Source organism: Syngnathus scovelli, chromosome 6 (assembly GCF_024217435.2).
Source record: "Syngnathus scovelli strain Florida chromosome 6, RoL_Ssco_1.2, whole genome shotgun sequence".
NCBI lineage: Eukaryota > Metazoa > Chordata > Actinopteri > Syngnathiformes > Syngnathidae > Syngnathus > Syngnathus scovelli.
The window spans coordinates 19,311,462-19,331,834 of NC_090852.1; the positions used below are offsets into that span (position 1 = coordinate 19,311,462).

At 45.6% G+C, this 20,373-nt stretch overlaps 2 protein-coding genes and 1 long non-coding RNA gene across 5 annotated transcripts; 2 read left to right on the top strand and 1 right to left on the bottom strand.

The window, feature by feature from the left end:
- Positions 1–105: 105 nt before the first annotated feature.
- On the top strand, positions 106–5,685 carry slc24a1 (solute carrier family 24 member 1). 2 transcript variants are annotated; one of them, XM_049723787.2, is made up of 10 exons: positions 106–460; positions 779–1,879; positions 2,583–2,648; positions 2,776–2,884; positions 3,330–3,386; positions 3,502–3,647; positions 3,723–3,968; positions 4,041–4,130; positions 4,211–4,377; positions 4,451–5,685. In XM_049723787.2, the coding sequence occupies exons 2-10, from the start codon at positions 932–934 to the stop codon at positions 4,698–4,700; spliced, it is 2,079 nt and encodes a 692-aa protein (XP_049579744.1). In that variant the 5' UTR covers positions 106–460; positions 779–931; the 3' UTR covers positions 4,701–5,685. The 2 variants fall into 2 exon arrangements, with proteins under 2 accessions (XP_049579744.1, XP_049579745.1); XM_049723788.2 differs by having other exon boundaries at positions 164–460; positions 3,502–3,590.
- dennd4a (DENN/MADD domain containing 4A) lies at positions 4,866–19,266 on the bottom strand. Of its 2 annotated transcripts, XM_049723781.2 has the most exons (30): positions 19,063–19,266; positions 16,297–16,628; positions 15,831–16,077; positions 15,684–15,753; positions 15,438–15,607; positions 14,560–14,795; positions 14,419–14,485; positions 14,286–14,344; positions 14,078–14,222; positions 13,798–13,973; positions 13,426–13,526; positions 13,045–13,263; positions 12,802–12,947; positions 12,567–12,584; positions 11,676–11,809; positions 11,481–11,613; positions 11,189–11,395; positions 10,984–11,112; positions 10,775–10,919; positions 9,621–9,743; positions 9,278–9,382; positions 8,226–8,971; positions 7,903–8,122; positions 7,731–7,822; positions 7,485–7,654; positions 7,071–7,407; positions 6,831–6,948; positions 6,426–6,588; positions 6,292–6,356; positions 4,866–6,209 (listed from the first exon to the last, which is right to left on the bottom strand). In XM_049723781.2, exons 2-30 carry the CDS (start codon positions 16,605–16,607, stop codon positions 6,073–6,075), a joined length of 4,989 nt encoding a protein of 1,662 aa, XP_049579738.1. In that variant the 5' UTR covers positions 16,608–16,628; positions 19,063–19,266; the 3' UTR covers positions 4,866–6,072. The 2 variants fall into 2 exon arrangements, with proteins under 2 accessions (XP_049579738.1, XP_049579739.1); XM_049723782.2 differs by lacking the exon at positions 12,567–12,584 and having other exon boundaries at positions 19,063–19,265.
- LOC137840368 (uncharacterized) lies at positions 9,312–10,053 on the top strand. The gene is made up of 2 exons (XR_011086983.1): positions 9,312–9,452; positions 9,539–10,053. It is a non-coding gene; the product is annotated as an uncharacterized lncRNA (long non-coding RNA).
- Positions 19,267–20,373: the final 1,107 nt, after the last annotated feature.

Below are 20,373 nucleotides of genomic sequence, written 5' to 3' on the forward strand. Positions count from 1 at the left end.
CAGTAAGCATAATATTGATAATTATCACAGTAGTAAAATGATACAAAATATTTCCTTTATCAAATAGGTATGAAAAAAATAGCACATTAAATCACAATCACAATATGAAGATTGTAATTATAACTATTTCAGTTCATCGGTGGTGGATTTTTTGCACAGTTCCTGTCATCCATCTTTTCAAAAGTATGACGCTGCCATGGCCCTTGCTTTTGCTCATCCACAGTTTGGCTCTGTTGGTTAGGGTTAAGATTTAGGAGGTATAAATGTGGATATTGCACTGAGTGAGAGTGAGACAATACTGGATAGTTAATCCTCTTAAAGCCTGCAGGTATTAGCCATTATGCTGATCCATTGTGAAGATGCGCCCTAAATAAACTGTTGGCTCGTTCGCCTGTGTGTGCCGCTCAGCTTCAGACTGATTGTCAGACATTTCGGCATTCTCTGACCTGACAGGATTTTGGTAAGTTTGCATCTCATCTTTAATTTAAATTGTTGTCAGATTTGTAAAACCTAATAAATAGATAGATAATAGACCTAATAGATTTGCCCTTGGCCCTAACTCTAGATCATGACCATGTAAGTTTTTTTTTTTTAAATGACTATGTATCGTAAGGCTTTTTTTTTGCAAAATATGACCATGATAGGATTTATTTTCTGTAAAAAATAACCATAGTATGCCTTTTTATGAAAAAAAAGGCATTGCATAGTAAATTAATTTAATTAAAACAGTTTTCCAACTTCCCAATAATAATCATAATGCTCTGTTTTTTCTTTTTAGCTTAGGGGGTCCAATGATATGAAATGAAACACGCCAAGGCAGTGTGGGATCCTGTCAGCCCCAATCATTTGGGGAGAGAACTGGATTGCTGGACTAAGAGCTGGCCTGCCCTTCATGCATCAGAATCCATCATAGGTCACCCAATCTGATAATATGTTTTGTCTGAGAAGGAAGCGACTGCGGATGAGGCGCATCATCTTCCTCCTGGCCGGCGTCTTCATCTGCGTGGTGTACCAGCTGGCCGTCAGCGCCGGACGCCATGAAGCGTTGCCTTCGCCTCAAATGGGAGACGCCTTCACCGAAGGCTCAGCCGGATGGGTCGAGGAGGTCACGGCCGACAGTCGGGAGAAGCTTAGAAACCAAACGGCGTGGACGACCCGCTCCAACTCAACCGTGGCTGGGAGAACTCCACCGCCGGCGACCACCAACCGGACGATTGTGCGTTGCATATATGTCCCGCCTGATCCAAAGGAGGAGGCCCCAACTCCATCTTCTCCTGTTGAAACTCCTCACATGAAGGGAGAGTACCCCGAAGATATCTTTTCCGTGGAGGAACGTAGACGAGGCTGGGTGATCTTGCACATCTCCGGCATGATGTACATGTTCGTGTCACTTGCTATCGTGTGTGACGAATTTTTCGTCCCCGCGTTGGGGGTCATCATAGACAAATTAGAAATATCCGACGACGTGGCGGGGGCTACCTTCATGGCGGCTGGAGGATCCGCCCCTGAGCTTTTCACCTCCTTGATCGGGGTCTTCATAGCCCACAGCAACGTCGGTATCGGCACCATCGTGGGCTCGGCGGTTTTCAACATCCTCTTTGTGATCGGGATGTGCGCTTTGTTTTCCCGGGAGGTGCTTCACCTCACCTGGTGGCCTCTCTTCAGAGATGTGTCCTTCTACATTGTGGACCTCATCTTGCTCATCATCTTCTTCCTGGACAATGTCATCATGTGGTGGGAGAGTATGACGCTGGTGGCCAGCTATACCTTCTATGTCGTCTTCATGAAGTTCAACGCCCAAATAGAACACGTGTTCAAGACGCAGCTTTACAAACACAAGGGCATTGTCCGAATTATTACTGACGAGGAGCCAGAAGTGGTAAGAACTTTTGTTTGACATAGCACTTTTCGTTTTTTGATATGGACTTGGCGACATGGCCTTAGTTTACTTTGTGACACAAATCTTACTGAACTTTTTTTTCATTTGTCAAAAAACTAGTACTAAAAATCAAAACCAAACTGAAGCAGTTTTGAAAATAAAAACGAACAAATCTGCTCTAAAAAACAATAAAAAATTAACTAAGAAACAAAAAGTCAAAAAAAAATAAAAACAAAGAAAAATTAAAAACTATTATAACCCCACATAATCCTAAATTGTATTTTTACTTTGTCAGTATACCGTCCCAATACTTTTGTCCATCCCCTCGACGGCTAATCCAACCAGCGCAATTTTGTCATCATCGACTTTTATTCCTTAAAAGGATCGCACTTAACAATCTTAACGCGTTTATGAACGTGCCAAAAAGAGTCGAATGACACTTTGAAAGCGAAGCCGCGACTTAATCCCTCAGGGGAATGCAGAGCCGCGCCGAGAGTGGCGTCAACGCACTCACTTGTCAAAAAGCTTATGTGACAAAATGTAGACGCAAATTCAATCTGCCTGGAAATGCTTTTCTCATGTTCGTCATCTGTTCAAAATTCTCTTCAGGCCGCTCAGTATGTCTCCATGTGCAAAACAAAAAAAAAAAAAATCAATGACAAAGACTGATACAAAAGGTGAATAAAATATTTGTTATGCACAGACCAAGGCCAACGGGGACGGTCAGGCTAAAACGCCTCCTCCTCCAGACTACTGGAATCGGTTAAAGGTAAAAATGAAAGCACTTTGAATCCTTTCCCTCCATGTTGATTTGCTTTGTACTGGCGTGGCAACAACAAACCTCTTTTTGTCTGCATTTCATCTTGACATCATTTGTATTGTCCCTCCTCCCCGAGTTGAAGCCATCTCTTCAACGCGGTGGAAGTTCAGCATCTTTGCACAACAGCACCATGAGGAACACCATTTTCCAACTCATGATCCACACCTTAGACCCACTGGGAGAAGGTGAGCTGTCATCATCATATATTATCTGTCAAATAAAGAAAAGTCAAACGAAATCAAGTCAAAAAAATGCAGCTGCAGGAATACACACATTATATATATATTTGTTTTATATTATTGGGATCACATGGTGCAGATCTACATTTAAAGGGAATGAAAAAAGCCGCTTTGATTGGCCATGATTGAAGCTGGCTCTGTCCACTCTCATAGTGGCGCAGGCCCCCCTCTTGTAGATCTGCCGGCCCATGCTAGGCACTGTGTTTTCTAATGTCCATTTATTAACGGTCCTATATCTTATTGCATCATGTACATTTTGGTGTCATGTTGCAGGTGAAATGTTTAACTGCCCTTCCATCACTCCGAAATTAATTAATTGATCACGCCATTCATCGACAATCACTTTGTGCTGACCGAGTCACCACATGCAGATGTTTCTTTGTGCTTGCAGACAAATTCAAGGACAAGGCAGAGAGTCTTACTAACGTAGTGAGACGAAAGGCTGAAGGTGAAATTGCAGAGATGAGTGAAGGGAAAATACAAATGAGAAGAGCACTTGTTCATATTACAATAGAATGAGTATTGCTAGTCTACTTACCGTTAATTCAACATTTCTTTGTTAGATGGAGACGGTGAGCAGGAGCAGGCCAAAGATGTCGATGCTGCTCCTGCGTGCGAAAGTGGAAAGAAGGAGCCACCTAAAGATGAGAAGGTACACTCCACCAAGCATGTCAAAAAGCCCAGAAGTCAATCTTTGATACCTTTCTATGTAAGATGAACAAGCAGCTTGCAGCGTGCTCCGTACTTGCTAGTGTCCACTATACGTCTGCTCACAACGCTGCAGGAGGACCAGCCGGCTCAGGAAGACCAGTCGGACAAGTCAAGCAGCGGCGAGGAGGACAGTGATGAAGAGGAGAGCCAAGAAGATGACAGCGACGATGACTCCAGTGAAGATGACGAGGAGGAGGAGGAAGAGGAGAAGCCTCTGTCTTTAGAATGGCCCGACACGCCAAGGAAACAAGTCACTTACCTCTTCCTGCTGCCTATCGTCTTCCCTCTGTGGCTCACCATCCCTGACGTCCGCAAACAGGTCATTTATATTCTGGAATCATAAAAAATTTTAAAAAAGCTAAACAAAATGTGACTCTTCTTTTTCTGGCAGAATTCCAGGAAATTTTTCGTGGTCACCTTCCTGGGCTCTATTCTGTGGATTGCCATCTTCTCGTACCTCATGGTGTGGTGGGCACATCAGGTCAGCTTCGATGGGCTCACTTCTTACAAATGACTTTTTTTTTTTTTTTTTTTTGATATGGCTCTGGTTGATCTGTACAGGTGGGTGAAACCATCGGGATCTCTGAGGAGATTATGGGCCTGACTATTCTGGCTGCCGGGACGTCCATCCCCGACCTTATCACCAGCGTGATAGTCGCCCGTAAAGGTCTCGGCGACATGGCCGTGTCCAGCTCTGTGGGCAGCAATATCTTTGACATCACTGTGGGGTGAGTTCAAACCCGTTAGGCTCTTTATTTTGTTTTTACTATATTAATTTTGTTTTTTCTTGTGTGTGGCAAGTCTGCCGTTGCCGTGGCTGATTTACTCGTCCATCCACGGTTTTGTTCCCGTGGCCGTCAGCAGCAACGGGCTCTTCTGCGCTATTGTGCTGCTCTTCCTCATGCTGCTCTTTGTTATCATCTCCATTGCGTCGTGCAAGTGGAAAATGAACAAGGCTCTGGGTTCCACCATGTTCCTGCTCTACTTCATCTTCTTGGTGCTTAGCGTCATGCTGGAAGACCGCATCATCATCTGTCCAGTCTCCATCTGAAGGTCTCAACGCTTATAGTTTGGTTGTTTTTATGGATTGTAAATTTGGACTATTCAGGATTGGAGCTCACACCTTCAGTATAGTCCATGAAAGCATTTCAGTAGCATTATGTGAATGAACTGAGTTGTTTCCGATGGATGCAAATCAGCAATGTCAGCAAGAATCTGATCATCCAAAAAGTGTTTTTATTACCAAATGAACGCAAATAACAGATCCACTTCTTTTGAAGCTAGTTTCATATAAATTAGTGTCCACCTTACAAATGGTGAATAACAAACCTTGACACAAGATGTAGACATCAATCAGGGAGGTTTTTTTTTTTTTTTTTTCTTCTAAGGCTAATGTACAAGCTTTGTAACAGGTTGGATTTCAAGCATGAATGTGAGTCAGAGTATCACAAGTTGCTTTGTCAGCTTCGGAAGGGACATGGTGACGTGGGTGGGGGGGCAGGGTAGGTCACAGCTTTTTTTTTTTTTCTCTTTACGACCTTAAACCTTTGTGAATGAAGCAGTTCATTTCTGTTATGTAATGAAATCTACAAAATACATCAAATTCCGTACATGTCCTGTGACAATATTGATAAAAGCAAAATTGCGATTAATCCAACTTGAAACAGTCATTCATTTTTTCGGTAATCACATACTTTGATTGTACTATACTGAGGGAATGTATCCTTAGTGGTCCCATACAACTACTTTACTCACTTTAAAAAAAGTATTGCTTTAAAAAACATATAAATCATGTTAGAATTTCCCTTTGGGTTTTTTGGTACATTGTATAAAAAAAAAAAAAAAAATCATTGCGCATATAAATGAAGTTAGTGCTCCCTTCTAATAATGTTTTACTTTTTTTTTTTTTAACATCTTACCACATAGTTTAGTGTCATCAGGTATTAAAGTGTGTACACGGTGAGGATGAAAAGGAATGTATTTAGCTTTTGGTCAAGCTGTATTTTATATGTTTGACATAAAAACATTACAATGTGTTTACGTGGCCCTGTCAAATCTTTGGCTGTGGACAAATGCGGAGCTCATCTTGTCAAAGTGCTTAAAAAAAAACGAGTTTGTTCTCTTAACGATAATCTCAACAAGGGTCACCGGGACCGCAAAGTGAGAATACATGACCTTTGACATACTCAAAGTCATACAAAAATAATAACGGTTGTAGCTAGTAGTGAAAATACCGTGGAAATTCAAAAACATTTACTCAAGACTCACTGCTCCGCACGTCCCAGCGCTGAACAGTGCAGAGATGTCATCATGGCAGTTGCTTTGCATTTAAGACTTCCCTTTGTGCTTGAGAAGAGCTCAGGTGGGCTGCTCCTGAGTCCAAAGTCCAATGTGTGTGCGTGTGTGCATGTATGACATGTGGTTCACAGACTGGGCTCCCCGAAAGTCTTCCTGCACTCCATGACCCCAGCTCCGGGGGGGCGATCACAGTTGTGCGTCAGTTTGACCTGACTGGGGGTGAGGCGGTCGTAGGCCAGCTTGTACTCCCGGTCAAATGCATCTGAAGGGGAACAAGATGATTTCAGAGTTGTGCTTTTTGGGGTTTTGGAGAAAGAAAGAAAAATGTCTAATTGTTAACTTACTGATATTGATGTTGTTCTTTCCTAACGACACCAGAGTGAGGAATAATAAATCTCTGTACAAGCTCCTAAACGGGACACATACACAAAAGTCAACATCGGTTGATGAATTCCAAAGTCAATCTCCACCTCCTCACCTCTGTCTTTTAAAACCCAACTCGGGCCCCAGCAGCTGGATGATTTGGCTCATGGGCTGATAGATGTCACTCTTCTTGATGCTCCTCACCAAATTCTGAAGGAGCTCCACTGTGAAGAGCTGGCCTTCCTCGCACAGGCCCGAGCGAACCAGAGAATTGGCGCCTGCAACCCAATGGAAATTTAATTCATGCTAATCAAAAGGCTAATTCGTCTCCGTAACTGCAAATTGCCCGACTCGGAGTAAAGCACTGATAAAGGACAGGCGGGTCGGAAATTCAATTACGCGCAACTGTGCCATTACTTGAATGCATGATGATGACTTGTAAGCACCGCTAACGGAATCTCGGGGATAATGAAATGTTCTTGAAAGGCAGTAGATGACAATAAATATCTTTGTAACTTACAATGCGTGTTCCAAAGGATGTAACAAGGGTGGACTTTGTCTTGGTGCAACTTGAGGTTGTCCCACATGATCCTCACCAGCACCTGTTTGCTGTCCTCAGAGGAAACGCCGGAAAGCGTCTGTGGACGCAATGAACAGCAATCGAGATTCCACGTTATTACATAATAAATAAATAAATTGGTCCAGTCCTAATATGAATGATTATATCAACTGTATATTAAACCAAAAAATATTTATTGACCTGATCACCATGGCGACAGTGTTGGGAGGCCAGGATAAGAGCTGGCAGATTACTAGGCAGCTCCAGCCTCCTAAAGAACCACACAAGGTTCCAGAAGACAATGGGGTGTTGGTCCACAACCCCCGGGGAGTAGATGGCCTGCTCTCCTTCGTTCACAAGGAGGCTCTCCAGTTCCTTCCAAAGAACAAGTGGGCTCAGATACGGCACAGTCACGGGTTCAGACGTCCCAGCATTCCTTGGGGAAGAGGAGACCGCCTCTGACATTTTGGCTTCAGGGTTGAGTGACACTGACGTGTCCTCCTTGGCAACAGGAACAGACTCCTGGGGAGATCTGAGAGTAGACATGGTGGCTCAGATTAAAGAGGTCACAGGGAGAAAGGAAGTGTGCGCTTGAATACAACAACTTGCCTGCAGGAGGGCCTCAGATCTTTGACTTCCACATTGAGGAAAGGCAGGAAGGCCGAGCCACAGAAGGGACACGTGCTGTTGAGGTTGGAGTCGTTGGCCGTCCAGCCGGCCATGATCTCCTCGTCGTACACCAGAGAGTCGCAAGTCTTGCAAAGCGAGCAGCTGGACATCATCACCTGCATCGTGGAAAGGACTGAGCGTGAGACCACTTGGACTGTTATGTGACTTAGCTATGTCCACCAATGAACTCACCTCAATGGTATAAGTGGGAGAAGGACGAAAGTGGTTTATGTCGGGTGAGGAATCTGGAGTGTGAAGACTTCTCGAAGGAACCGTCAAACCGCCTGGAAATAACATACACAAGTTGCTGGAGATCTTGTTCATCAGAGGTTTTGACATTGAAGGGTGGGGTGGGGGGACAAACCAGAGAATGAGTTGTGTCGGAAGACCCTGTCGGGGGAGCCGAGGCTGCTCGTGTGGGTGTGGCCCGCTCCGGGGCTCCTCCTGAGCCGGGCCGCGCCGGCGTGCTGCGGCGACACCAAGCTGTCCGCTTGGTCGAGAAAGGTGTCGTTATCCACCAGCGAGGTGCAGTCGGCATCCCCCGAGGCCAACGAGGACACGCTCATACGATCGCAGTTTGAATCCTGCCGAAGATGAAATGTGGTCAGGGTGATGATAATCATCGTGAGGAGTGATGAGCATTTTGGCGGCGCTGAGCTGAGCTGAGCTGAGCTGAGCTGAGCTGACCTGCGTTAATGACGTTTGAGAGGAAAGGCGGGAGTAGAGGCGGCTGGCCTTCTCGGCCACGCCCTTGCCCGCTAAGAGGACGCTGCTCTTGAAGCTGTCCAGGCTGGGGGTGAACAGGGAGTCCATGGAGAAGGAGGAGGCGGAGGGAGTGGGGGACGAGGGCAACACCAAGGATGAAGGCCTCTCCCTGCCTTTGCTACAAACGCCCAGAGGGAGCGACGGCGACGTCCTGAGCCGCTCTCGGGACTTGACGGGTAGCGGTAGGAGGGTGTTGGAACGGATCAGCGCGGGAGCTCGGGTGGATTGCGAGGAGGGGCTTGATTGGTTCGGCGAATCCGCCTGGGGACTGCGACAGCTCCTCAGCGGACTGTTGTTATTGTTCATGTACATTTCGATCTCCTCGGCTAGCTCGCGGCGGGCGGTCGGCGTGCTAACGTTGCCCTGAGCGCACTCTTGCGCCGTGGCCATCTGGGTCAAGGGATCAAACCCCGCCTCGATATCGGATCGACTGGATGGTCCGCAGTCGCTTCTTCGGGTCGGGTTCTGTTCACCGTCAGACTCTGCCGTCTCCTCCTCCAGCCCGCTCAGTTTGTCAGTAGCTGCGTGGTGCTGCTTATTGGAGTTGAGATGAGGGACGGTGAGCTTGGGCGCTCCCGATCCGAGCGACCAGTCCAGAGACTTTGGCCGCTCCACTTGGGTCATGTTGTCACTTAATGACGGACTGGAAAGCAGGCTGTCCGGATTGTCTGTAACACAAAGACACGTGGACTGAACCATTGCGAAAAATAATCTCATTGTCAGTGCAACGAGGCCGCTATCATGAAAGCCGGAGCAGAGATGACCCCTAATGTTGTTTGCGGCGATGATGCAAGACAAATCCAATCACAAACAATGATCCGGTTACATAACAGCCATCATCATAATAGACCCACCCAGACTGCAACGTTTGTTTTGCGTGCCATCATTTGATGATTCATTCAGATGTGACAGTCAAATTCGTGCAAGATAGAAAAACAAATTAAAAAAAAAAAACAAGTTCATCTGTAACTCACTGTGCAGCTTCATTCCTTTGTTCTCCACCGGTGGAATATTTTCACCTTCTCTGCAGCACATTTCCTCCTTGGATAAAGAATCATAACCTTGGTCTGACTGGCCACCTGAAACGGAATTGATATGCTTTATTTTGGGCACATTCTCCTCCTGATTTATGTGAATTTGCGTTGCTGGGTAAGGACAAAGTCATCCGTAGCGGCACCTAATAAAGTCCTTTGTGGTTTTGTATCAAGACTTTTTTTTTTTTTTTCATCTTGCAGCTTATTCTAAAAATGAATAGCAGCCCCGTCCGTCCGCCTCAGTCTAGAAAGAAAAGCGGCGCAGTTGGTCGGGTCCGCCTACCTGTGCTAAATCCATCATCGCTGGAGTCCATCTTATTGAAGTCGGCGTCGATGGAGTTGCGCTCGGCAGAGTCGTTTGCGCTGTCCAAACTGCCGTGACTGACTGTGTCCAGATCACTCCCGTCTGGAGGGAAATAAGACGGAAAGCCGGGACTCATTTGGTGCTCATTAACTCAAACTTCTGTTCAAACATCACCATTGGTCTGTTCAACAAAAGCGAACGCACGAGATGTTCTTTTAATTTTGTCTTATTTGGGAAAAGAGCTGATCAAATGCTAAGCTTGTTGCAAAATGTCAACATCTTGTTTTAGATGAATTATATTCCATTCAAGTCACATCAGCATCCTATTGGTGTGAATTGAAGATTTAACAGTATGCCTTTACTCTTTTATTGAACCAGCAAATCTTGAAATAAATCAACTCTCTCCAAACAATTCAACATTATAGCCGTCGTGGTTATTGTTATTGTGTAGAAGATTTAGCACTTTGTACCACCGTGAAGCAGAAAGATTTATGGCAAGGGTTGTTTTTATTGGGTCTCACGCAACGTCTGATTAGAAAAATGCCTGTCTCATTGAGCTGTTGAGGGAATTAAGAGACCCACGGACTTGTTGGTTGGTTGGTTGGGAACAACGTGTATTGAACTAAAGAAAGTTATAAGATAAGAAGCTTTTTTTTCCCATTAGGAACTTTGGGGAGCCAGACATTTTATACGTCCGTGGATCGTTAATCAAATCTGCCTGCAACAGAGTGGGAGTCCTTATACATTGATTGGTGGTATTGAGCAACCGAGAGCTAGCTGCATTGCAAAATGTAGAAAGAATCATTTTTCATTTGGAAAGCAAAACAAGTTCATCACTTGAATCCTCATTGAATGCAAATGTGGGTTCTGTTCCGTACCAGCCCGACAAGATTGTCAGCCCGACGCTGACAATAAACAAAACATTTGATCCGCCGGAATACTGTATTTTCAGTCTTCTTTTAGATTTAGTGTCAAACAAAATGGTGTGCTGCCATCTAGCTGTTGACAGTGGAATTACACCCAAAATAAAGTTTTGAGGAAAAATAATTCAAAATAGGGGGCCAAGAACCCGCAATAGAGGGGCATTATTAGAAACATTCTACAAGTAGATTCAAATTAAAGCCAAATCCTACCTGACGAGTGAGTTTCTCTTTGTGACTGTGCTTGTTTCTTTCCAACTTGCTTAAATTGGCCGACGCCCAGGACCACATTTCTCAGCTTCCCCCACAAAAAGAAGCCGCCTCTGGTGGTGGACGGCCACGTGCTCTCCAACACCGCCTGCGCCGACAACGTCGTTAGCACTTTCCCAAACGTTGCGAGGAGCCATCCATCCAGCTCTCACCTTATTGTAGTAGCCGTACGTGATGGCGTTGGGTTGAATCCCAGCCTTCTTCATCTCAAACAGCACCTTGACCGCTAGAACTGGTTGACTGTACTGACCACACAGTTGCAGCAATACACGGTAGCACACCTAGGACAAAAAAAATAGAAATGCTACACAGCCCCTTTCAAACACTGCACGCTGGAGTCGTCTGGGCGTTTGTTACCTCGTCAGGAGCCTGGAGCTTCTTCTCTTGCATCCTCCTTAGCACGTCGTAGGCTGTGCGCAGCGCCCGCACTTTGGAGGGACACGTTTCGACCAAAGCGGGCAAGCAAATGAACCACAGGCCGTAGCAGTGACGCTGCAGACACTTGGACCACTTCTGAGGCATTGACGAATACGCTTGCGCCATCCTTTGAGCAGATTTCATCTCCTGAAATAGAAAAATAACAGCATTCACAGCCATTGACATCAAAGATCAATTTTACTGGCAATGTTAGGTTGGAAAAGAAACGGACCTGCTTGGAGCGTCGAAAGATGGCTGTCGGACTTGACGGGCTGCAGTGGCGTGAAGCCGTGCCCGCCGACGGAGGATTCGCTCCTTCCATTGGTTGTAGAAGTTGGGAGTTCAGCACTGGAAACCCCACATAGCTGGAGAAAAGACACATCGTGTGACCTTGAGCACTCACATCGTTGACCACATTGAATCATACCTATAGCACAAAGGATGCTCTTCTCCCTCCGGCAGCAGAGGCAGCTCCGGCGGGTTGACGTAAACGGTGTGCTCACTGCGATGGGATTCGTCCAGTTCGATGAGTCTGGCGTCGTCTGGCTTCTCGCTGTCAATCTGTGTAAAAAGTATAGTCGCTCAAAAACTGGATGAAATCCAGCCACTTGCTTTATTTGTCTGTTTTATCAGCTAACTTGGACTTCACCAAACGTAAAATATTTTGACAGATGAATGAATAGCTCTTGGGTGATGCCGCGTTAAAGGCTTTTTTTTTTTTTTTTCCACTCGCCCGAGCGGATGATTCAGAACGGCGACTTTCTTCGACCCGCTCGGCCTTGTTTCGATTCCGCTCTTTTTGTTTCTTCCGCTCGATGCCCTTCCGCTTATCACCCGAGAGGTCTTTCTCAACCGCGCTTGCGTCGTCGAGCTCAGCAAGACGATGAATGAATCAACGCTTCCACTTCTCGATACTAACCGCAGTGACCATTCATCGAGTGGCCCACGCAGGACACACGTGTGACTTCCTGATTGCAAAAGATTGCAAGCGCAATGAAAAGAGGATGTTTTTGCTTTTTCATTTCAAAACGTGTGTGGGGGGAAAGTTTGATCAAAAGTAGACTCACGAAGGATTTGAGTGACAATCACGATATGATCTCAATCGCTTGACTCTAATGGCGCTCGGTCATTAACGCAGATTGCTGACACAACCGAGCAGCTAATGCGCAAAGCCGCCTCGCCTCGCATTCCCAACGCAATCAAACGGCACTTTAAGGTCAACTGAGGAGAGCACGCATGGAGCTGTTAGCGAGGCGGTTGGCTTTAACTCGCTGATGTGTTTTGACCACCACAACAAAAAGCTTTGTGTTGCGTTTACCTTAGCAACCGTGGAGAGCTAGCAGCCAGTCACGACAATGACAAAGCAGCAGGGGGGGGGAGGGGGGATAAGATGTTACACAACAAGAAATACGGATTAGGGAATAACAACATCAAGCAAAGGAATCAGCAAATGGGTGTGCGTCAGATAATATATGAATAATATATTTGTTCCTTCCCATAAAAAAGATTGATTACTAAGATGAGTTGCAAGCAAGCGAGCGAGCGAGCGTCACCTTATCAGCGCACTCGTCGAAGAAAGCCAGACTTGCATCTTTGTCACTGACAAAGGAGCATTCCTCAATGAAGCGGCTGAACATTTGGGTCTTGGTCATGAGCGAGTAGAACCTCTGATGTGAGCGGTCTCGGCTTTTCAAGAAGCCTAAAAGGGAAAACAGAACACCGAAAAATGCATTCTTTATATCATCGTTCTATCAGCTTGCATCTTTAGCTACAAATGGAAACATTTTGAAGTTAACCTTGAATGTCAAAAAGGGAGCTGACGTCGGTGGTCTTCTCCGAGGGGGCCTGCGTTATGGGCTGCAAGTAGGAACGGTAACCTCGGAGGATGGCCGCCATGAAGCGCAGAAAGGCTTCCTGGATCTCCAGTTCCAGAGTTTGAAGACTCTTGCCGCCGTTGAGCTCGCCGTCAGCCACCGCGTGCTCCATGTGAACGTCTTCGTGGCTTAGGTAACCACCTGAGAGTAACATTTTGTTATGCAATTTGTCAGTATCCTCAAAGGAGGCTCTCAAATGATCTTGTTTTTAGAATGCAGTGTTAGATGTCTTCCTGTAAAATTCACTGTACAAGCTGACTCAGCAACTCAATTATTCATGAAAGCAGATATGCCTTGACTCACCCTCCGTGAGTTGCTGATGGAGTTTGTTGAGGGAATTCAGAAGATTCTTGCAGGCTCTTCCGGGCAACATTTTCCACGTTAAAGCCTTCTTGTCCTCTTTCCTGCAAGCGCACAACAAGGTTTCCATTACACGAGGAGGACCAGTTGCCAAACGAAGCAAAGAGGGAGTCAGACGCTCTCATATCAGGACTGACAATTTAATCACCCGATGAAACAACCTTTGAAAATCAGCGGCCCGTAAAGTTGATTTAGCATTGGGGATATTTCACATTCCAGCTATTACAAAAGGGAGGCGTTTGCAGATAACCTCAGGGCGGAACTTGGTTATAAAAACGCAAAATGTCATTCTTAAATGTTACGTCAGTCACTCACTGGGAAATGGTGTTGGTATCCAAATCCACGCAGCTGATGTCAGCCGGGGGCACGTAAAGGTCAAAGTATCGGGAATCCACGCCCACAATGAAAGGACATGGCGCACTGAGGACACCTGCCAGGGCCAGCGGGCACAGAGGGATGTACGGGCACGGCCAATGGAAGGGGAAAATCATCTGAAAGGAAGACATTTTGATTTTCATCGCTCACGTCCCAAATGGGATATTTATTGATTTATATTCTCAGATTCCAAAGTGGCAGGAGGAAAGAAAAGTCTTACAGACACAAGCGCCTCGGTAACGCTGGTGAGTACGGCAGGCCGCAGGGAATGAACCAAGATCTTGTGCTCGGTGACAGCCAACACCAGCAAGGTGGCAGCATTTTTCGGACCCAGATTCAGGAGTAACGTGGAGAGGCTTCCGCCGCTTTGAGGAAAAACAATGACATCAGATATACTGCTATCTTACATTTGCTATTTTTTGGCTCACCTGAGAGGCAGCGGAGAGGACACGGGCTGGCTCAATATCAGGCTGTCATGTGGTGAGAGCTTTAGAAAAAGAGCACAAACAGTGAACGTACTGGAAGATCAACTTAAAATTCTAATGAAACCATTGAAAGTACCTGCACGAGGATGCGCGGCCTCTGTGTGGAGGGGAACGGCACATTTTGCATGAAGTGAGCCACGTGCCTGTAAAGACAAACCCGGGTTAGAGCCAAGAAAAACATCCCTCACACAATAACTATGCAAAAAACATGGCTGACTTCTCAATGGGCAGCGCGTGTGGTCCCGAGATGGAGTATCGATAGAGGAACGTGAGGAAGCTCCTGAAGGACTGGAAGAAGGGCCAGTGGGAGAGGAGACAGATGCTCTTGTTGCTATAAACGCTCCTGGTCCCGCCGGGTCCCAAATCGGAGCTGAGCAGGCCGAGCTGTGACAGCTGACGCTCGGACAGCTCCTCCGGGTAAGGCTCGTAAAACTGGATCGCTGCTCCGTACACCTGCAAACCAGTCACCACCAAAAATGCAAGTCTGTCAACAGCTCAACGAGAAACTCTAACTGCTATGAAAAAATAAAGAAGAAATTATTCCGGGCATGAGGAGTGTGCAGAAAAGACGGCGCCGGACCTAGGAGTGAGCGTTGAGGCGTTTAGCGATGAGCTATCCATTATTCACAACATGAGCTGCAAAATGTCATTTTATGCCTCAGTGCTCGCAAAGCCTTCACAACTGTCTTTTCTCATATCCAACAAAGCCCTCGGACCGTTTGGAATCCAGTCAGCGCCGAGACATTGTCAGTAAACTGTGTTGTTCTTGGAAACCGTACCGCATTCATGACATCAACAAAGTCCTCTGTGGGAATATTACGACGTTGAAGGAGAGACATTGTGCGGTTTCTCACCATTTAAAACAGTTCCCAGCTGTCAAATAGCATTTGGGTGACTTTAAAATACGCCCACGATCAAGAATTGCAGAATACAGACATTTTTTTTTGTCTCGCTGGAATTTTGAACGCCGCTCAGATTTGACCCCGCCCCGTTTGCCGCTTATCGGAAGCTAATGCTATCCGCTGATGCTAATCTGTACGTTCAACGCTCATACAAGCAATTCAAAAGGCACATTTTCATGATGTCGTGCTTTACCTTTTCTCCTGATGCTCCCGTCAGGACGAATGTGGAAAAGACGGGAAGTGCTTGTTTAGTGTGAGCAGGCCAGCACTCGATGGTTGCCCCCATTGGCAGACAGAACATAGGCACGGACTCAGGCAGTGGAAAGGACTCATAGTCCTCTTCGGGGTACCTGCACAGCAGACCTGTAACAAAAACATTTCGAACTTGCCGACGTGCGTATTTGAACTTTTGCAGATTTTCATAAAATGAGCACCGTACCTGCTTTGCACGCAATCATGTTTGCTTTGGCCAGAGACTTCTTGTAACACAAGTAGACCGACGATCCCCACTTGAAGATAACAAAAGACGCCACTTGTCAAGGATGTATTTGATTTCCTAAACCATCTCCATGACTTCTATCCTTACCATGCTGCTGTTGAGGTTCTTGTCCACCTTGCAGAAAGTGTGAGGGGGTGTCTCCCCCTTGCCGGGCACAATAACGCAGACATCTGTGACGGCCAGCGAGGTGTGCGGCTGGCTCTTGGGAGCGCGGCGGTAGGTGATGTAAATGCGTTGCGATGACGAGCCGCTGATGTTGGCGGGGCGACCTGAGGGCGTGGTCTGAACGATGTGACATCCAGGCTTCAGCTTTTCTTTCCATTCGTACAAAACCCTGAAAAGAAATGTCAGGAGACGTGTCACAGTCGCAGGGAATGGCTGTGTTCACCCCCACAACGGCGCAAACGGCCCTTTTTACGCCACTTTGCACGCATTTGTCCAGGGACTGCATTTTATATGTGTTTAAGAGCAGATTAATGTGACCCAAGGCATTGAAGCGATTAGTGACGCCGGTGGGTAAACGGTCAGCAGCGGAGGATTAGGGCTTGCTTACCCAAGATCTGTCAGCGGAGGCTTATCTCTGCCTCGCTTGAAGCACAGGAAAATCTGCGGCCCTCTGAGACTGGCTCCATTGAGCTCGGCAGACAGGCCCGAGGGGGTGCTTTCCACACAGGTGAAACCGGGGGGTACCTCTTCGCCCAGGGAGCGGATCACCACGGCAACGTCCGTGATGGGCGCATTGGGCTTGACGGATTTTGGTGCGGTATCATCAAAGTGCAGCTCCTCCTCCAAAAGCTTCGTCGGGTCAGTGAGGCCCGCAACCACAAAGTAGTCGGCGACACGGGGCGCTTTATCCTCCATCATTTCCCATTCCCGAAGTGAGGCCTGGAATGCGGAGAAGAGAAGGAAGGAAGGAAGGGAGAGAGCCCCTATGAATTTCAATCACTCGGCTGGCGTAAAAGCACGAGGAAAAGTTGAATTACATTTCAGTGTGTCGCTGCGCATAATGTAGAAGTTCAAGGGATGCATTAAACATGGTTGCTGCGGCAGAAATGCAAAACAGACGGCGGAACCTATATAACAAATTCATCCCTGGGAGTACAAAAACAGGACTATAACGAGAGCATCTGGAAACGCTTTCACTCTTGTCGGCAAAATATTTCACCCAGAAATATGGCAAAACCTTCAGACCGGCGACCTTAACTCTTGTGCCGTGACTGATTATGTAATACAAAACATGTGCTTTTGTACAGAATACAAAAACAGACATCAGGCATCGCAACATAACTCCAGGGCGATAAGAAGGTACACGATATTTTTTCGGGGGAGCTTTTAAGGAGAGAACATTTGGTGCCGTGTCAAATAAAGAGAGCCTGTTATGTTATCACAAAGCATGAAGCTCTGGCAGCCTGAAGCGCTAAGTGCCTGTTTTATTTCTCTCGGCACGCTCGGCACCCTCACGAGTGGACCGACGGACGAACTGATATCGGTCGGCCAAAGCGCTCGCTGTGAGCGTCAGGCCATCCTTTGCGCGCGTTTTCACGCTAATCAAGCGTGGCTGTGCCTCCGCTTGCCAGCGGAAAATTACTGTGTAGCTTTGGTGATCTTAACTTGATGGAAAAAAAAGTACGATAACCTGTTGCGACACTTACCAGATTTCACACTGATTCAGTTCAATAAAGGTTGGGAAGTGCTGGACTCATTGACCCAAATTATATGCGAGTAGCACAAACGGATGCCAAACATCTGGCAGATTTAAAAAAAAAAAAAAAATACTTATGACATAATGTTGAATTTTGGCTCGGTTGTTTGCTACAGTGTTGAATGTCAGTGGGAACCACCATGACTCAGCAAGAAAGAATTAAACTGCCTTGCCAATCTTTTTGCATTTGGTTCGTGTTTGCTGGAGGAAATGAAGCAAGTGGCTGTTTTCAACCATATTGTAAGTATTTTTCCTGGACAGCCAATAGTTGGAGATAATGTATAAAGACAAGCATTCGTACCCAAGGACGATTTAGTCGTCAATCAATCGAATGAATATTTTCAGAATGTGGAACAAAGACAAAAAGCAAAGTCACAGCCAAGATTCAAAAGCTGAAGACCGCTCGTCAACGATACTGCCACATGTTAACACGGCGGGATTAAACGGAAGCTGGTGAGAAATCTTCGATGAGCAGATGATGGCCAGGTGACACGTGTGAAGAAGATAACCAGAAATAAATGAGGTGAGGAGCTTTCTGCATCGTAATGCCTCGCCGAATCAACAGCGTGACTGGCGCAGATGGCGTTGGAGCACAACCAATAATGACTTAAGAGTCCACTTGAAGTGCACGCAGCAAACAAGTCACTCCTCATTTTTCAGTCAGCAATTCTCTTGCAACCCTACGGATTTCCTTAAACAAGTCAACTTCCTTAATCTCATCCGTTATTGTTGTTGACGGTGAGTCATGCCCAAACATTAGAGTTTGTAACATCGCTTGAGACATCCTGTTCCCAAAAGTTCAACTCTAACCGCAAAGGGAACTCAAATCTCTCTGCCGAGCGGCAGGAAAGGCACAACAGAAATACATATTTATCTTCTCTGAACTCAACCAGGAATCCTTGTTGACAAAAAAAGCTGACTCCAAATGTATCTATAATTTCTATTTGACCTCATTGTAATGATGTGAAAACCTTTCACTCCCCGGCACCCTCGTGTTGTTGTGATGGTTTTGGGAGTATTGCTTGGGATTAAAAAAAGGGCCTGTTGGGAGCAAAGGAGGAGAGAAGGAGGAGGGGGGGGGGGGGGGGGGGAACATCACATTTGACCAGACATCTGTTTTAAAACCACCAACACAAGCATCATCATCGTCATCCATTTGCATTCCGTGTCGTTTGACGCTCACTGCGCACACGGCTGGCTACGTAAATGCAGTCTTAAAATAGTCTCAATGGAGAACTAGATCAAATGATTTGGATTAAAACATCAAAGGTAAAGAGAAGAGGAGGCAGGCAAGCAAGCGCCACACAACGGGGCTGCTTTCCACACCTAAGAGTCCATTTTAGGCAGCATCTCTCCATTGAATGAGATGAATGCGATTCTTCCATCAGGACCAAAGGGGGCTCAGTAAACACGACAACACACCGATGGACGCACATCGTTAAAGCCAACATCGTCCGAAGCGTTTATTAACGGTCTTCTTAGAATAAGCATTGTTACACAAACACGGCACGTCAGAGCATGATAAAAAAAAATGAAAAATACAAAAATATCACAAACATGACGTCAAAACAAACCCGTGTCGTTTAAATAACGTATTTGTGTTTGTAGCGTACTCACGTCTTAAGACGAGCGGGCGCTATAACGTGACGAGAAATCTTTCAGCGTGATGTCCGTCGATGACGAATGATGCGCTCTTCCTTAATTTGTTCTTGCGTTCTCCAAATGTAAGTCAAAACGAGAGAAAATGAATTCACAGCGGGTTGATGATGATGAACGCCTTGCCTCCTGAGCGGCGCTTTATCCAGAGCTAAGCGGGACACGTGACTTATTACACACGTCAATGACGTCACGCGTGACGTTTTGGCTCACCAAAACCAAATGTGACGAAACAGCGGATATTGATACAATAATGAAAAAACAATTCATTAAAACAAGTTATTTCCACGTTTCAGATTTACACCATTCCACACAAAACCTAATTTTGGCAGTCAAGAAAAATATCCCATCATCTCTCCCATTCCAATTCCAAACTGTTAAACTACGTCAGATCATTTTGAGAGCTATATTCCAAATTAATAATTCTCACATTCTGAAAACTCTACACCTTTCACAATAAAATCCCAATATTGAAAAATATCGTTTTTTTTACATATTCAAACCATTTAAACTTCAAATAGACTATTCAGGAACTTGGGAACTATTTTAGACACTCTATAAACTTGCATTTTCCACAATAAAATAAATAAATTCAAATATAGTTTGCTATTTTATTTTTAAGTGTACGTATGGGTTCACGTAGTGTCACTGCAAAAACAACAACGGTCAATCGAAAATGATTCCAGTGCAGTCCATCGTCCTGCATGGTCACTTTTCTTTACTGGAGCGCCATCTTTTGGTTTTGCGGCGAAATTACTACTCTGAATACACGGGGGTCCTAACTTTACGACGATTTGCACGTGATGCAAAACAAAATGTTTGGATGGGAAAAACAAGCCATAAATAAAACCACTCAAATGTTTTACAAACAATATGGTGCACAAAAACATGTTAGTTTCTCCCTTTTGTGTGTTGAGGAAACGCATTGAATTGTTTCTTGGCGACATCTAGCGGCCAACGTGCGCAGTTACAGTATTTGTCGTTAATTCATTGAGTTGCTGAGATTTATTTAAAGGACATTGTTTTAATAATGTGAATAAGAGTTAAAAGCTAATCAAACAGCACAAGTGAAAGTCATGACACAACTGTAGTTAACTTATAATGTAAACCTTGTGTGTCTTTCAATTGGCAGGCCCACATTTTTAGTTTGAATGCAGAGAAGTACAACTTTGTTTACAAGCGAGTTCACAATCAGCTTTTTATGACCATGATCAAACTTGAGTGTCTGTTATAGCATTTATCGCAGCTTGTAAGCAGTAATGAAGCCATTAA